Here is a 15653-nt window from a genome sequence, read left to right as displayed (position 1 = left end):
AGACTTGACAATTCCAACACACACCTGGCTGGTTTACCATGATCTGCCCTCCATAAACATGAGGTCAATAAAAGCTCAGCTGCCTGTGACCTCACCCACACCATGACCCGCTCACCTCTCACTCCTGTCCCTGCTGACCCACACTGGCTCACATGTAATCAACAATAATCAATGAATAAGTTGCAATAATGAACTAATAAAAAAATGACATGATTGAATGTGTCCTGCCCTCGTTGGCATGTTACATGAGGAACTTTCAGTCAATACTTTTTAAATTGGTCACAAACAAGCTATTAAGATAGCTGCTGAAAATCATGTGACTTTCGGCATTTGTACTACAGGCCAACAATCTCCGATGAATACTTTTTTTTAGAAAACATTTTATTGAGGCTTTTATAATTTTAACATTTTAACATTCTAAATAACAAGACGGTCCGACACACGCAAAAAACCCACAATAACATACCCAACTTCCCCCCGTCCTAACTCCCAGCTACCCGGATATTATTCCCTGCCCTTATTCTCCACTGCCATGCCGCCCCCTTCCCCTCCCCCCCCCACTCGCCCCCCCCCCTTCTTTTTGCTGACAGTCAGTTTTCCTTAAAGAAGTCGATGAACGGCTGCCACCTCCAAGCGAACCCCTGGATTGAACCCCTTAAGATGAACTTAATGTTCTCCAGCCTGAGAAACCCGGCCCTGTCGTTGAGCCACATCCTGGACGTTGGAGGCTCCGAGTCCCTCCAAGATGAAAAAGGAAGCATACATAGGCGACTCAAAACTGATGAAGCTTACAAGGAATATCGGGAAAGTAGGACGAATCTCAAATGCGCAATAAAGAGGGCTAAAAGGGGTCATGAAATATCTTTGGCTAACAGGGTTAAGGAAAATCCCAAAGCCTTTTATTCGTATATAAGGAGCAAGAGGGTAACTAGAGAAAGGATTGGCCCACTCAAAGACAAAAGAGGGAATTTAAGCGTGGAGTCAGAGGAAATGGGTGAGATTCTTAATGAGTACTTTGCATCGGTATTCACCAAGGAGAGGGACATGACGGATGTTGGGGCTAGGGATGGATGTTTAAATACTCTAGGTCAAGTCGGCATAAGGAAGGGGGAAGTTTTGGGTTAGGCATTAAGGCATTAAGGCATTAAGGCATTAAGGTGGACAGGTCCCGAGGACCGGATGGGATCTATCCCAGGTTACTGAGGGAAGAAATAGCTGGGGCCTTAACAGATATCTTTGCAGCATCCTTGAGCACGGGTGAGGTCCTGGAGGACTGGAGAATTGCTAATGTTGTCCCTTTGTTTAAGAAGGGTAGTGGGGATAATCCAGGGAATTATAGACCTGTGAGCTTGACGTCAGTGGTAGGCAAACTGTTGTAGAAAATACTGAGGGATAGGATCTATTCACATTTGGAAGAAAATAGGCTTATCAGTGATAGGCAGCATGGTTTTGTGCAGGGAAGGTCATGTCTTACAAACCTAATAGAATTCTTTGAGGAAGTGACAAAGTTAATTGATGAGGGAAGGGCTGTAGATGTAATATACATGGACTTCAGTAAGGCGTTTGATAAAGTTTCCCATGGCAGGTTGATGGAGAAAGTGAAGTTGTATGGGGTTCAGGGTGTACTAGCTAGATGGATAGAGAACTGGCTGGGCAACAGGAGACAGAGAGTAGTGGTGGAAGGGAGTGTCTCAAAATGGAGAAAGGTGACTAGTGGTGTTCCACAGGGATCCATGCTCGGACCACTGTTGTTTGTAATAAACATATATATGATCTGGACGAAGGTATAGGTGGTCTGATTAGCAAGTTTGCAGATAATACTAAGATTGGTGGAGTAGCAGATAGTGAAAGGGACTGTCAGAGAATACAGCAAAATACAGATAGATTGGAGAATTGGGCAGAGAAATGGCAGATGGAGTTCAATCCAGGCAAATGAGAGGTGATGCATTTTGGAAGATCTAATTCAAGAAGGGACTATATGGTCAATGGAAGAGTCCTGGGGAAAATTGATGTACAGAGAGATCTGGGAGTTCAGGTCCATTGTACCCTGAAGGTGGCAACGCAGGTCGATAGAGTGGTCAAGAAGGCATATAGCATGCTTGCCTTCATTGGACGGGGTATTGAGTACAAGAGTCAGCAGGTCATGTTACAGTTGTATAGGACTTTGGTTAGGCCACATTTAGAATACTGCGTGCAGTCCTGGTCGCCACATTACCAGAAGGATGTGGATGCTTTAGAGAGGGTGCGGAGGAGGTTCACCAGGATGTTGCCTGGTATGGAGGGTGCTAGCTATGAAGAAAGGTTGAGTAGATTAGGATTGTTTTCATTGGAAAGACGGGGTTAAGGGGGAGGGGACCTGATTGAGGTGTACAAAATTATGAGAGGTATGGGCATGGTGGATAGCAACAAACTTTTTCCAAGAGTGGGGGTGTCAATTACAAGGGGTCACGATTTCAAGGTGAGAGGGGGAAAGTTTTTTACGCAGAGGGTGGTGGGTGCCTGGAACGCTTTGCCAGCGGAGGTGGTAGAGGCGGGCACGATAAGATGCATCTGGACAGATACATGAACGGGCGGGGAACAGAGGGAAGTAGATCCTTGGAAAATAGGCGACAGGTTTAGATAAAGGATCTGGATCGGCGCAGGCTGGGAGGGCCGAAGGGCCTGTTCCTGTGCTGTAATTTCTTTGTTCTTTGTTCTATCCCAGCAAAATCCATCTCCGGGCCACCAGGGAGGCAAAGGCCAAAACGTCAGCCTCTCTCCCCCGCCCCCTTGGGCTCCCGGATCTTCCGACACTCCAAATATTGCCACTTCTGGACTCGGAGTCACCGTCCCTTCCAGGACCTCAGACATGACGTCCGCAAATCCCTGCCAGAACCCCCTCCGCCTCGGACACGCCCAGAATATGTGTACATGATTCGCCGAACTTCCCCCACACCTCACACACCTGTCCTCCACCTCCTCAAAAAACCTACTCATCCGGGCCACAGTTATGTCAGCCCCATGGACCACCTTGAACTGGATCAGGCTGAGCCTGGCACACGATGAGGATGTATTGACTCTCCTCAGGGTCTTCTCCCATAGCCCAACTTCCAACCCCCCTCCCAGCTGCTCCTCCCACTTCCTCTTCACCTCCCCGATTGGGACCCCTTCCCACTCCATCAATTCCTTATCTACTTCCGAGACCCTCCCTTCCCCATCCCCTGTTTTAGACAACACCTTATCCTGTAGTCCCCTTAGGGGGGAGGTGAGGGAAACTTGGAACCTGCCTCCGGAGGAAGTCCTGTACCTGCAGGTATCGAAACCCATTCCCAACCGGCAACTCAAACTCCTTCTCTAGCTCCTCCAGGCTCAGGACCCCTCCTCAATGAAGGGATCCCCAAATCACTCAATCCCTGCCCACTGCCACCTCCTAAAGCCCCCATCCAGCCCCCCTCCAACGCCTCTTCCAGTCTCATGTGCTGCCTCCATTGCCCCCACACCCTCAGGGCTGCCACTACCACTGGGCTTGTGGAGTACCGAGCCGGCGAGAATGACAGAGGTGCCATTAACAGAGCCTCCAGACCTGTGCCCTTACAGGATGCCGCCTCTACCCGCTCCCACACCGACCCCTCCCCACTACCCACTTCCTAACCATCGGAATATTAGCCGCCCAGTAGTAATTAATAAAAATTCGGAAGGGCCAAGCCCCTCTCCCCGCGCCCCCCGCTCAAGAGGGACCTTCTTCACCCTCGGGACTTTCCCAGCCCATATAAAACCCGGGATCGCCGCATTCATCTTCCTAAAAAATGCTTTGTTGATGAAGATTGGGAGACACTGAAACACGAACAGCAATCTCGGGAGGGCTGTCGTTTTCACAGTCTGTACCCCCCCACCCCAGTGACAGCGGGAGCACGTCCCACCTTCGGACATCCCCTTTCATTTACTCAATCACCCTGCCCAAATTTAATTTATGAAGCTGACCCCAGTCCCTTGCCACCTGAATCCCCAGGTACCTAAACTCCTTCCCACCACTTTGAATGGCATCTCCCGCAGTCTCCCCTCCTGCCCCCGTGCCTGGATCGCGAAGACCTCGCTCTTGCTCGTGTTTAGTTTGTCGCCTGAGAACCGGCCAAATTCCTCCAGTATCCCCATAATTCCTGCAATCCCCTCCAATGGGTCTGTTGTGTACAGGAGCAAATCGATCTCCGATGAATACTTAATTAAGTATGAACGTAGCTGAAGGTATATCACAGCCATCTGTGGAATTCACACATCTCATTGTTTAAGGATGGGCCAATGTGGTAAAATGGGCAACGGCCCGAATTTTGGCCCAATATAAAATTGGACACTCTAAATTAAAAATTGGATGTTTTAAATCAAATCACAGTCACTCTAGGGACTGGCCTGATGGGATTTTGAACTTGGCCAAGTTCGGATACACTGAACACAGACAAAAATCTCATGACATGTCTGGACCTGCCCTGTCAATCACACATCAGGAGATAATCGGTCCCATTCATCTGGATCGATTATTTTGGGGTTGCTCAGATAAAGCTAGACATTCTGGCACCCAGTTTTTCCACATGACCATATATGGAGGGAGGTTACATGCAAACAATAGACCTCGGAATAGACCCCCTCCCCGAGACTCATTGGCTGAGGGCCAGAAAACTTTCTGGCAAGGTGAGAAGAGGGATATAAAGATCGACCATGAGGACTCTACCCAGCGAAGATTCGCAGAGGTAGCAGCGTACATGACCAACCAGAGACAGAGGCAGCAGCGTGCATGACTGACCAGAGACAGAGGTAGCAGCATACATGACCAACCAGAGACAGAGGTAGCAGCGTACATGACCAACCAGAGACAGAGGCAGCAGCGTACATGACCAACCAGAGACAGAGGCAGCAGCGTACATGACCAACCAGAGACAGAGGTAGCAGCGTACATGACCAACCAGAGACAGAGGTAGCAGCGTACATGACCAACCAGAGACAGAGGTAGCAGCGTGCACGACCAACCAGAGACAGAGGCAGCAGCGTGCACGACCAACCAGAGACAGAGGCAGCAGCGTGCACGACCAACCAGAGACAGAGGTAGCAGCGTGCACGACCAACCAGAGACAGAGGCAGCAGCGTGCACGACCAACCAGAGACAGAGGCAGCAGCGTGCACGACCAACCAGAGACAGAGGTAGCAGCGTGCAGGACCCACCTTCGCAGACAAAGGCCCTGAGGAATCGAGACTCAGAAAATCAGACCTGCAGCTCGACTGAGTCCATCGACTCGGGTAGTATTAGGAATCTTGGGATCATTTAGTATTGCTTAAGGATAATTTAAGAAGGGTAACTTGTTTTACTGTTTGATCGATAATTTTGGTTGAATCATACACTTGTTTTTGTCCTTTGTTCATCTGCAAAGAAAGACACCTGAGTAAAACGTGTGAGTAATAAACTGATCAAAGTGTCGGAGGTTTTACAGACAACATAAGACCATGGAATTTCTAGATAGCCTTTCTCCATGTTTCATACTGGACACAAGGGAAGGTTGAAGCTTAGTGGCCACTATCAACTTTCCATTGTATCATGATGACAGCCCCACACCCCTCCACTACGCCATCCAAACCTGACTGGGTGGGCTTCAGGTGTGTTAACCCAGTGGGCATGTGATCAAAACTGATTTTTGGGTCCTGCACTCTTATTACCTGTGGACCCAGCAGATCCATCGGAACCATCAGCCAGTCTGAGACCCTGACTCTGAAACTAGCTTCAGCCATCAAACAACCAAACCTGTTCCAGTTTCAAAGTTCACTGAGAACCAACCTCATGAAATGAAATGAAAATGGCTTATTGTCACAAGTAGGCTTCAATGAAGTTACTGTGAAAAGCCCCTAGTCGCCACATTCCGGCGCCTGTCCGGGGAGGCTGGTACGGGAATCGAACCGTGCTGCTGGCCTGCTTGGTCTGCTTAAAAAGCCAGCGATTTAGCCGAGTGAGCTAAACCAGCCCCTTAACTATCATTGATAGTCAACTACAAAAAAACTCACAACCTGCTGTGAACCCTTCGCTTTACATGACCCACAATTCAACTTTAAATCATTTAACCCATTCAAGAAACCATGGCCTGCAAATGGGAGACTGAAAGTCATAAATCAGAAACTGAATTAATTGTAATATGTAAAAGTGCACTATCTTTATTTGTATCCAATTTATGTGTGTGTGTGCATGTATGCATGTGATTGAGCATGTGGTATTGCGTTAATGTGGGATAAAAATGTGAGAATAAATCACCTTTACTTTTAACTCATGAAAGCTTGCTGCTGAATTATTTAATTGAAATATACACTCCGAGGATAAGAACAGGCACACCTCTTTCCATAGAAAACATACTGACCAGAGAGAATAAGAAAGCAGATACATTCTGTGCACAACCAATGTTATTCTTAATTATTTATTTGGTGTTTTAATTATTTTTATTATGTTATTAGAAATCATTAGCTTGTTGTTACTTGTTTATTTATTATTTGGGTATTATTTATTAATTCATTCTTAGTTAGTGTTTGATTATTAATTTGGGTGTTTAAAAAAAAAAAAATTGTTGATGAACGGGGAGATGGGAGAGCCGCTGCTGCCCTGAATACAGCAAGAAGTCTTCCAACACCACATCATGGCTACCATCGACGCTGTGAATACTGTTGGTGTATTCAATTTGGATTTGGGTAGTGAGCCAACATCATAACACTGGCTGGTCTGCTGAATATTTCCAGCATTTTATGTTTATACTAATTTCTTGTTGATTTCATTCTTGTAGTTGTAGAAAAGCTGTCAGTTTGATTTTATTTAACTTTTGGTGAAAAATGTAATATGTACATTATTTGTGCAATTAAGTAACACTGGGAAACACAGCTGGGTTTGCAAAATATTCTCCAGAATGCCACGTTCAAGTGAGCACCATTTAGCAGAATTGGAAGGAAGACCTGTTCTGTGCTGTATTTTTCTATGTTCTGAAACTAGTCTAGTTTATGGGAAATCTTTTTTTAAATTTACAATAGTAATGTATCTAAATATCTAAATTAAGCTAATTCCTGGGATGGCAGGACTGACATATGAAGAAGGACTGGATCGACTGGGCTTGTACTGACTGGAGTTTAGAAGAATGAGAGGGGATCTCATTGAGACATAAAATCCTGTTGGGACTGGACAGGCTGGATGTGGGAAGAATGTTCCCGATGTTGGGGACGTCCAGAACTAGGGGTCAGAGCCTAAGAATAAGGGGTCAGCCATTAAGGACTGAGATGAGGAAGAACTTCTTCTCTCAGAGAGTTGTGAACTTGTGGAATTCTCTACCACAGAAAGCTGTTGGGGCCAGTTTATTGGATATATCCAAGAGGGAGTTGGACGTGGCTCTTCCGACTAAAGGGATCAAGGCAGTATGGAAAGAGAGCAGGAGTGGGATACTGAATTTGCATGATCAGCCATGATCATATTGAATGGTGGTGCAGTCTCAAAGCGCCAAATGGACTACTCCTGCACCTATTTTCAATGTTCCTATCTAAATATGGTGAGAATGTTGTTAAAGCTGATTTGGCCATAGTTGTTTTGTGTTGGATCTGATCTGTGAACTGATAGCGAGTAATCACTTTAAAAGCTGCTCAGCTGACATGCATGCACTATAATGCTACTGGAGTCGCACTTCTCCTTTATCTCGAGTTTCTTTGGCTGGTCTAATCACTGACAACAGCAGGAAAATAATCCTCAGATTTCTATTCCAAGTAATTACCTGTTTTCCAATAATCCTTATCAAAACACACTTATTCATCAGAAGAAAGTCCTGCATGTTATTATGCAGTATTTTAATTTAGATTGGGAATTCTGTGATTACTAAACCATTTGAAAAGAACACCTCCAACCAGAAAGTATAAAATACACAGATTTATTAGATGGATGTTACTGTTTAATATAATTTATTTTGTAATTAATTATCAGTTGGTGTGATTTGCTCTGTGATATTGATTACAGATTATTTTGTAGCTCAGTGATATTGATTATTGTGTGATTGCTCTGATTTGGGTAGTGATTGATATTAATTGCTCTGATTTGCTCAGATATTCAGAATCAGACAGCACAGATAGAGGCCCTTCGGCCCATCTGTGTGCGCTGGCCATTCTAATCCCATTTTCCAGCATTTGGTCCATAGGCTTGTACGCTGTGTCATTTCAAGTTAATTATTAATTGCAGTGATATTGATTGTTAATTGCTCTATATTGATTGATTCCTGTGGTATTGACTATTCATTGATTGCAATTATATTGATTCCTCTGATATTGATTGATCGGTTACTTTGATTAGTTGCAGTGATATTGATTAGTTGCAGTGATATTGATCAGAGGCAGTGATATTGATCAGCGGCAGTGATATTGATCAGATGCAGTGATATTGATCAGCGGTAGTGATATTGATCAGAGGCAGTGATATTGATCAGAGGCAGTGATATTGATCAGAGGCAGTGATATTGATTAGTTGCAATGATATTGACTAGTTGCAGTGATATTGATCAGAGGCAGTGATATTGATCAGCGGTAGTGATATTGATCAGAGGCAGTGATATTGATCAGAGGCAGTGATATTGATCAGTGGCAGTGATATTGATCAGAGGCAGTGATATTGATTAGTTGCAATGATATTGACTAGTTGCAGTGATATTGATCAGAGGCAGTGATATTGATCAGCGGCAGTGATATTGGCCAGAGGCAGTGATATTGATCAGCGGCAGTGATATTGATCAGCGGCAGTGATATTGATGAGAGGCAGTGATATTGATGAGAGGCAGTGATATTGATCAGAGGCAGTGATATTGATCAGAGGCAGTGATATTGATGAGAGGCAGTGATATTGACTAGTTGCAGTGATATTGATCAGAGGCAGTGATATTGATCAGCGGCAGTGATATTGATCAGATGCAGTGATATTGATCAGCGGCAGTGATATTGATCAGAGGCAGTGATATTGATCAGCGGCAGTGATATTGATCAGCGGCAGTGATATTGATGAGAGGCAGTGATATTGATGAGAGGCAGTGATATTGATGAGAGGCAGTGATATTGATCAGCGGCAGTGGTATTGATCAGAGACAGTGATTGATCAGAGGCAGTAATATTGATCCGATGCAGTGATATTGATCAGCGGCAGTGATATTGATGAGAGGCAGTGATATTGATGAGAGGCAGTGATATTGATCAGAGGCAGTGATATTGATGAGAGGCAGTGATATTGATTCGAGGCAGTGATATTGATCAGCGGCAGTGGTATTGATCAGAGACAGTGATTGATCAGAGGCAGTGATATTGATCCGATGCAGTGATATTGATCAGTGGCAGTGATATTGATGAGAGGCAGTGATATTGATGAGAGGCAGTGATATTGATTCCAGGCAGTGATATTGATTCGCGGCAGTGATATTGATCAGCGGTAGTGGTATTGATCAGAGACAGTGATTGATCAGAGGCAGTGATATTGATCCGATGCAGTGGTATTGATCAGAGGCAGTGATATTGATCAGAGGCAGTGATATTGATGAGAGACAGTGATATTGATGAGAGGCAGTGATATTGATCAGAGGCAGTGATATTGATGAGAGGCAGTGATATTGATGAGAGGCAGTGATATTGATGAGAGACAGTGATATTGATCAATGGCAGTGATATTGATGAGAGGCAGTGATATTGATCAGAGGCAGTGATATTGATGAGAGGCAGTGATATTGATGAGAGGCAGTGATATTGATCAGAGGCAGTGATATTGATCAGAGGCAGTGATATTGATCAGAGGCAGTGGTATTGATGAGAGGCAGTGATATTGATGAGAGGCAGTGATATTGATCAATGGCAGTGATATTGATCAGAGGCAGTGATATTGATGAGAGGCAGTGATATTGATCAGAGGCAGTGATATTGATCAATGGCAGTGATATTGATGAGAGGCAGTGATATTGATCAGAGGCAGTGATATTGATCAGAGGCAGTGATATTGATCAGAGGCAGTGATATTGATCAGAGGCAGTGATATTGATTGCTCTGGTATTGTTCCATTGCTGAGCTGTGGATCACTGATGCTCTGAGTACCTGAACGCTGTCAGGAGGCGGCAGTAGAAGGCAGCGTGCGCGCAGCCACAGACGGTCCTGGCCCAGGCCCGTATCCGGATGTTTTGGGTGAAAGTTTTTTCCTCCTCGCTCAGCGGGGCCTCGAAGCTGAGGGACGGGAGGCGGTGGGTCAGACTCAAAAAATCCTCTTCCGCCATTACCCGGGTCCCAGGCTTCAGCGGCACCAAGGCCGCGGCGCCTCAATCACCCCGGCAACGGCAACAGCCCCGCCCCTTCGGTCACCCCGGCAATGGCCCCGCCCTCTCCGTCATCGCGGAAACAGCCCCGCCCCCTCCGTCACCACAGCAACGGCCCCGCCCCCTCGGGCACCCGGCAACAGCCCCGCCCCCTTCGTCATCGCGGAAACAGCCCCGCCCCCTTCGTCACCACAGCAACGGCCCCGCCCCCTCGGGCACCCGGCAACAGCCCCGCCCCCTCCGTCATCGCGGAAACAGCCCCGGCAACGCTCCCTCGGTCACCCCGGCAACAGCCCCTGCCCCTACGTCATCGCGGAAACAGCCCCGCCCCCTTCGTCACCACAGCAACGGCCCCGCCCCCTCGGGCACCCGGCAACAGCCCCGCCCCCTCCGTCATCGCGGAAACAGCCCCGGCAACGCTCCCTCGGTCACCCCGGCAACAGCCCCGCTCCCTCCGTCACCTCGGCAACGTTTGAAACCTCAGATAGTATTTCCGGGTGAAAGGTTGAAGGTTACAGTTGTCCTCTTGAGTTCAATGTGAGGACAACCTGTCCAATAATCCCCGCTGACCTTCCCAGACCCCCCTCACCCCCAGACCCCCCTCACCCTCTCCCAGACCCCCACCCCCCCCAAACCCCCCTCACCCCCAGACCCCCCTCACCCCCAGACCCCCCTCACCCTCTCCCAGACCCCCACCCCCCCAAACCCCCCTCACCCCCAGACCCCCCTCACCCTCTCCCAGACCCCCACCCCCCCAAACCCCCCTCACCCCCAGACCCCCCTCACCCTCTCCCAGACCCCCACCCCCCCAAACCCCCCTCACCCCCAGACCCCCCTCACCCTCTCCCAGACCCCCACCCCCCCAAACCCCCCTCACCCCAGACCCCCCTCACCCCCAGACCCCCCTCACCCTCTCCCAGACCCCCACCCCCCCAAACCCCCCTCACCCCCAGACCCCCCTCACCCTCTCCCAGACCCCCAAACCCCCCTCACCCCCAGATCCCCCTCACCCCCAGACCCCCCTCCCCCTCCCCCAGACCCCCAACCCCCCTCACCCCCAGATCCCCCTCACCCCCAGACCCCCCTCACCCTCTCCCAGACCCCCACCCCCCCCAAACCCCCCTCACCCCCAGACCCCCCTCACCCCCAGACCCCCCTCACCCTCTCCCAGACCCCCACCCCCCCAAACCCCCCTCACCCCCAGACCCCCCTCACCCTCTCCCAGACCCCCACCCCCCCAAACCCCCCTCACCCCCAGACCCCCCTCACCCTCTCCCAGACCCCCAAACCCCCCTCACCCCCAGATCCCCCTCACCCCCAGACCCCCCTCACCCTCTCCCAGACCCCCAACCCCCCAAACCCCCCTCCCCCCCAGACCCCCCTCACCCTCTCCCAGACCCCCACCCCCCCAAACCCCCCTCACCCCCAGACCCCCCTCATCCCCTAGACCCCCCCACTGACCCCTCCCAGACCCCCCACCCCGACCCCCCAGACACAGGCCCCCGACCCCCCCACCCCCTCAACACCCACACCCCTCCACCTCCAGACCCCTCCACACCCCCCGACCCCCCCTCAGAATACCCCCCAACCCCCTCCTAGACCCCCCTCACCCCCAGCCCCCCCTCACCCTCTCCCAGACCCCCACCCCCCCAAACCCCCCTCACCCCCAGACCCCCCTCATCCCCTAGACCCCCCCACTGACCCCTCCCAGACCCCCCACCCCGACCCCCCAGACACAGGCCCCCGACCCCCCCACCCCCTCAACACCCACACCCCTCCACCTCCAGACCCCTCCACACCCCCGACCCCCCCTCAGAATACCCCCCAACCCCCTCCTAGACCCCCCTCACCCCCAGACCCCCCTCATTCCCCAGACCCCTCCCAGACCCCCCACCCCCCAGACACCCCCCCCCCCCCCCACCCCCACAGACCCGAGACTGCTTGACAGGCAATGTTCAGATACTTTCAAATCATTTTAAAGAGACTTTAAAATCAAACAAGCTTTGAGGCGTTGAGATGGCGGCTGGCTGCTCGATCAGCCGCAAGATCTGCCCGAGTTCTAAATCAGCAGACTGAGCTGTGAGACTAGAAATGTAATATTAAAACGGTCCAAAAGACTAGAAGCATGGTATCATGTAACGTGGCCCACAAGCCATTTCTGTGTTTCTGGCCGAAGTCCATTGTTTCCCAGAGAATGGAAATTCTTTATTCGTTCATGGGATTGGGCCAGCATTTGTTGCCCATCCCCGAGGGCATTTAAGAGTCAACTACATTGCTGTGGGCCTGGTGTCACATGTAGGCCAGACCAGGTAAGGATGGCAGATTTCCTTCCCTAAAGGACATTAGACCATAGAACATACAGTGCAGAAGGAGGCCATTCAGCCCATCGAGTCTACACCGACCCACTTAAGCCCTCACTTCCACCCTATCCCCGCAACCCAATAACCCCTCCTAACCTTTTTGGACGCGAAGGGCAATTTATCTTGGTGAATCCACCTAACCTGCACGTCTTTGGACTCTGGGTGGAACCCGGAGCACCTGGAGAAAACCCACGCAGACACCGGGCAAACGTGCAGACTCCGCACAGACAGTGACCCAGCGGGGAGTTGAACCTAGGAACCTGGCCACTTGTGCTACCGTGCTGCCCTAAACAGCAGCAGCCCCGCCCCCTCTGTCACCCGGCAACGGCAACAGCCCCGCCCCCTCCATCATCCCAGCAACGGCAAATTAGTGAAATGGTGGCTGTTAATACCCTTTATGTTTTGATGTCACTGTCATCATCCTGGCTGGGGAAATCATTTTGAATGTTAGTTGTCTGGTTTTGTGATTATAATATGACTTTACAATGGGGTGTGAAATTCCACAAGAAAGAGAGTGGAACTCTTTTATTCCTGTAATCTCTGTTGGAAGGTTCTGGAACAGATGGTCAATCTGGAGTCATGAGACCTGTAGCAGCCACCTTATGCTTCAACAAAAGTTAATTTAAAAAATAGCATAGAAGAATAAAGTTTTAATAAACACATTTTTTATTTTTTAAATGTTTTATTGACATATGTCTGTCTTCACTGTAAAATACTTAGAAACTTCCCAAATATACTTGAAAATCAAGCAGTGAATGGGAGGGACGAATTCAAAACAATCACTATCACCAAGAAAAGTCATGCTACAGTTGTATAGAACCTTGGTAAGTCCGCACTTAGAGTATTGCACACAATTCTGGTTGCCACACTACCAGAAGGATGTGGAGGCTTTGGAATGAAATGAAAAAAAAATGAAAATCACTTATTGTCACGAGTAGGCTTTAATGAAGTTGCTGTGAAAAGCCCCTAGTCGCCACATTCCGGCGCCTGTCCGGGGAGGCTGGTATGGGAATCAAACCGTGCTGCTGGCCTGTTTTAAAAGCCAGCGATTTAGCCCAGTGAGCTAAACCAGGAGAGGGTGCAGAGGAGGTTTACCAGGATGTTGCCTGGTCTGGAGGGTGTTAGATGTGGGGAGAGGCTGAATAGACCCGAAGTGCTTTCATCAGAACGACGGAGGCTGAGGGGTGACCTGATAGAGGGCTACAAGATGATGAGGGGAAAGGATAGAGTGGCTGGGCAGGCACTCTTTTCCAGGGTGGAGGGGTCAGTCACCAGGGGGCATAGGTTTAAGGTCCGTCGGGCAAAGTTTAAAGGAGATGTGCGAGGCAGGTTTTTTACGCAGAGGGTGGTGAGTGCCTGGGGCGCGCTGCCAGGGGAGGTTGTGGAAGCAGATACATTAACGGCGTTCAAAAGGCATCTCGATAAATACATGGATAGGATGGGTATAGAGGGATACGGCACAAGGAAGTGCTGAGGGTTTTGGCCAAGGGTGGTAGCATGACCGGTACAGGCTTGGAGGGCCGAAGGGCCTGTTCCTGTATTGTTCTTTATTCTTTGTCTTTGTTCTAAAGGGGCTGTTTAGCTCACAGGGCTAATCGCTGGCTTTGAAAGCAGACCAAGGCAAGCCAGCAGCATGGTTCGATTCCCGTAACAGCCTACCCGAACAGGCGCCGGAATGTGGCGACTAGGGGCTTTTCACAGTAACTTCATTTGAAGCCTACTCGTGACAATAAGCGATTTTCATTTCAAAAGGTGCTGGGAAAGCGAAAGGCTGACAAGTCACAGGGTCAGAGATGACCTGCATTCTAGGGTCTTAAAGAAGTAGTTGCAGAGATAGTAGAGCCATTGGTTATAATTTTCCAAAATTCTTTACATTCTGAAGGATCCCAGTGGATTGGAAAATGGGAAATATAACAACTTTAATCAAGAAAGGAGAAGGAAAGCAGGAAATTATAGTTCAGTCAAAGGAAAATTGTTAGAATCCATTACCAAGGAGGATACATTTTATCAGGCAGGGCCAATCTGGGTTTGTGAAAAGGAAATGATGTTTAACTAATTTATGGCACTCTCCCCGTGTCTGCGTGGGTCTCACCCCCACAACCCAAAGATGTGCAGGGTGGATGGATTGGCCATGCTAAATGGCCCCTTAATTGGGAAAAAAATGAATTGGGTACTCTAAATTTATTTTTCAAAATGCTTTAAAAAACTAATTTATGTGAGTTTTTTGAGGAAGAAACAGCACGGTGGATAATTGTAGATGTGATGTACTTGAGATTTCCAGAGGGATTTAATTAGGTTAAAGGTTACTGCACAAATTGGGGTTAGCTTGCTGTAACGGAATGTCACCGGGATCAGTGCTGGGGCCTCAGCTGTACCCAATCTACATCAATGATGTGATGAAGTGACCTAATATACGGAGCTAAATTTGACATCGACAGGACAAGTAAATTGCCCTTGGTGTCCGGAAAGGTTAGATGGGGTTACTGAGTTACGGGGCTATGGTCAGGTGTGGGCTTAGGTAGGGTGCCCTTTCCAAGGACCAGTGCAGATTCGATGGGCTGAATGGCCTCCTTCTGCACCGTAAATTCTATGACATGTGTGCGATGTTTCCCGCTTCCCAAACCACCCCCCCTCCATTCTCCCACCATCCTATTCTTGGCGTTTCTTTGGGGGGGGGGGTTCTGTTTCTTGCGGCCCTGATTTCTGTATCGGCAGTTTTCCAGCCTCCCCCGCCTCTCTCTCTGGCTTCCCCCCCGCCACACCCCCTTCTATGTCTGTTCCCTGCAGACTCGCTGGCTCTCGTGTGTCTCCCCCACCCACCCTACCCCACTTGTGGAGCTGTGTCCAGTTGTGGGCTATCTGGACCCCCGGGCAGCAGAATTTATTTGGCATAGTTTGAATAGTAACCCCACCAGCTCTGCCCAGTCTCGGATTCACACGGAAGACTTTGTTTTTGCCCAGGTTGAGTTTGTAGCCTGAGAAG

The 15653-nt window shown here is 49.1% G+C and overlaps 1 protein-coding gene across 1 annotated transcript in view; it reads right to left on the bottom strand.

The window, feature by feature from the left end:
* LOC119979514 (NADP-dependent oxidoreductase domain-containing protein 1-like) overlaps nucleotides 1–10358 on the bottom strand; it is a 47925-nt gene extending 37567 nt beyond the window's left edge. Inside the window, exon 1 of the mRNA XM_038821849.1 lies at nucleotides 10096–10358. Within this exon, the coding sequence (XP_038677777.1) occupies nucleotides 10096–10271 (176 nt within the window). The 5' untranslated portion in view covers nucleotides 10272–10358. The remainder of the gene's footprint in view (nucleotides 1–10095) is intronic.
* Between the last annotated feature and the right edge of the window lie 5295 nt (nucleotides 10359–15653).

The sequence above is a fragment of the Scyliorhinus canicula genome, chromosome 2 (assembly GCF_902713615.1).
Source record: "Scyliorhinus canicula chromosome 2, sScyCan1.1, whole genome shotgun sequence".
Lineage (NCBI taxonomy): Eukaryota > Metazoa > Chordata > Chondrichthyes > Carcharhiniformes > Scyliorhinidae > Scyliorhinus > Scyliorhinus canicula.
The sequence above is the reverse complement of the archived record's forward strand: the minus strand, read 5'-3'. Positions and strand labels throughout refer to the sequence as shown.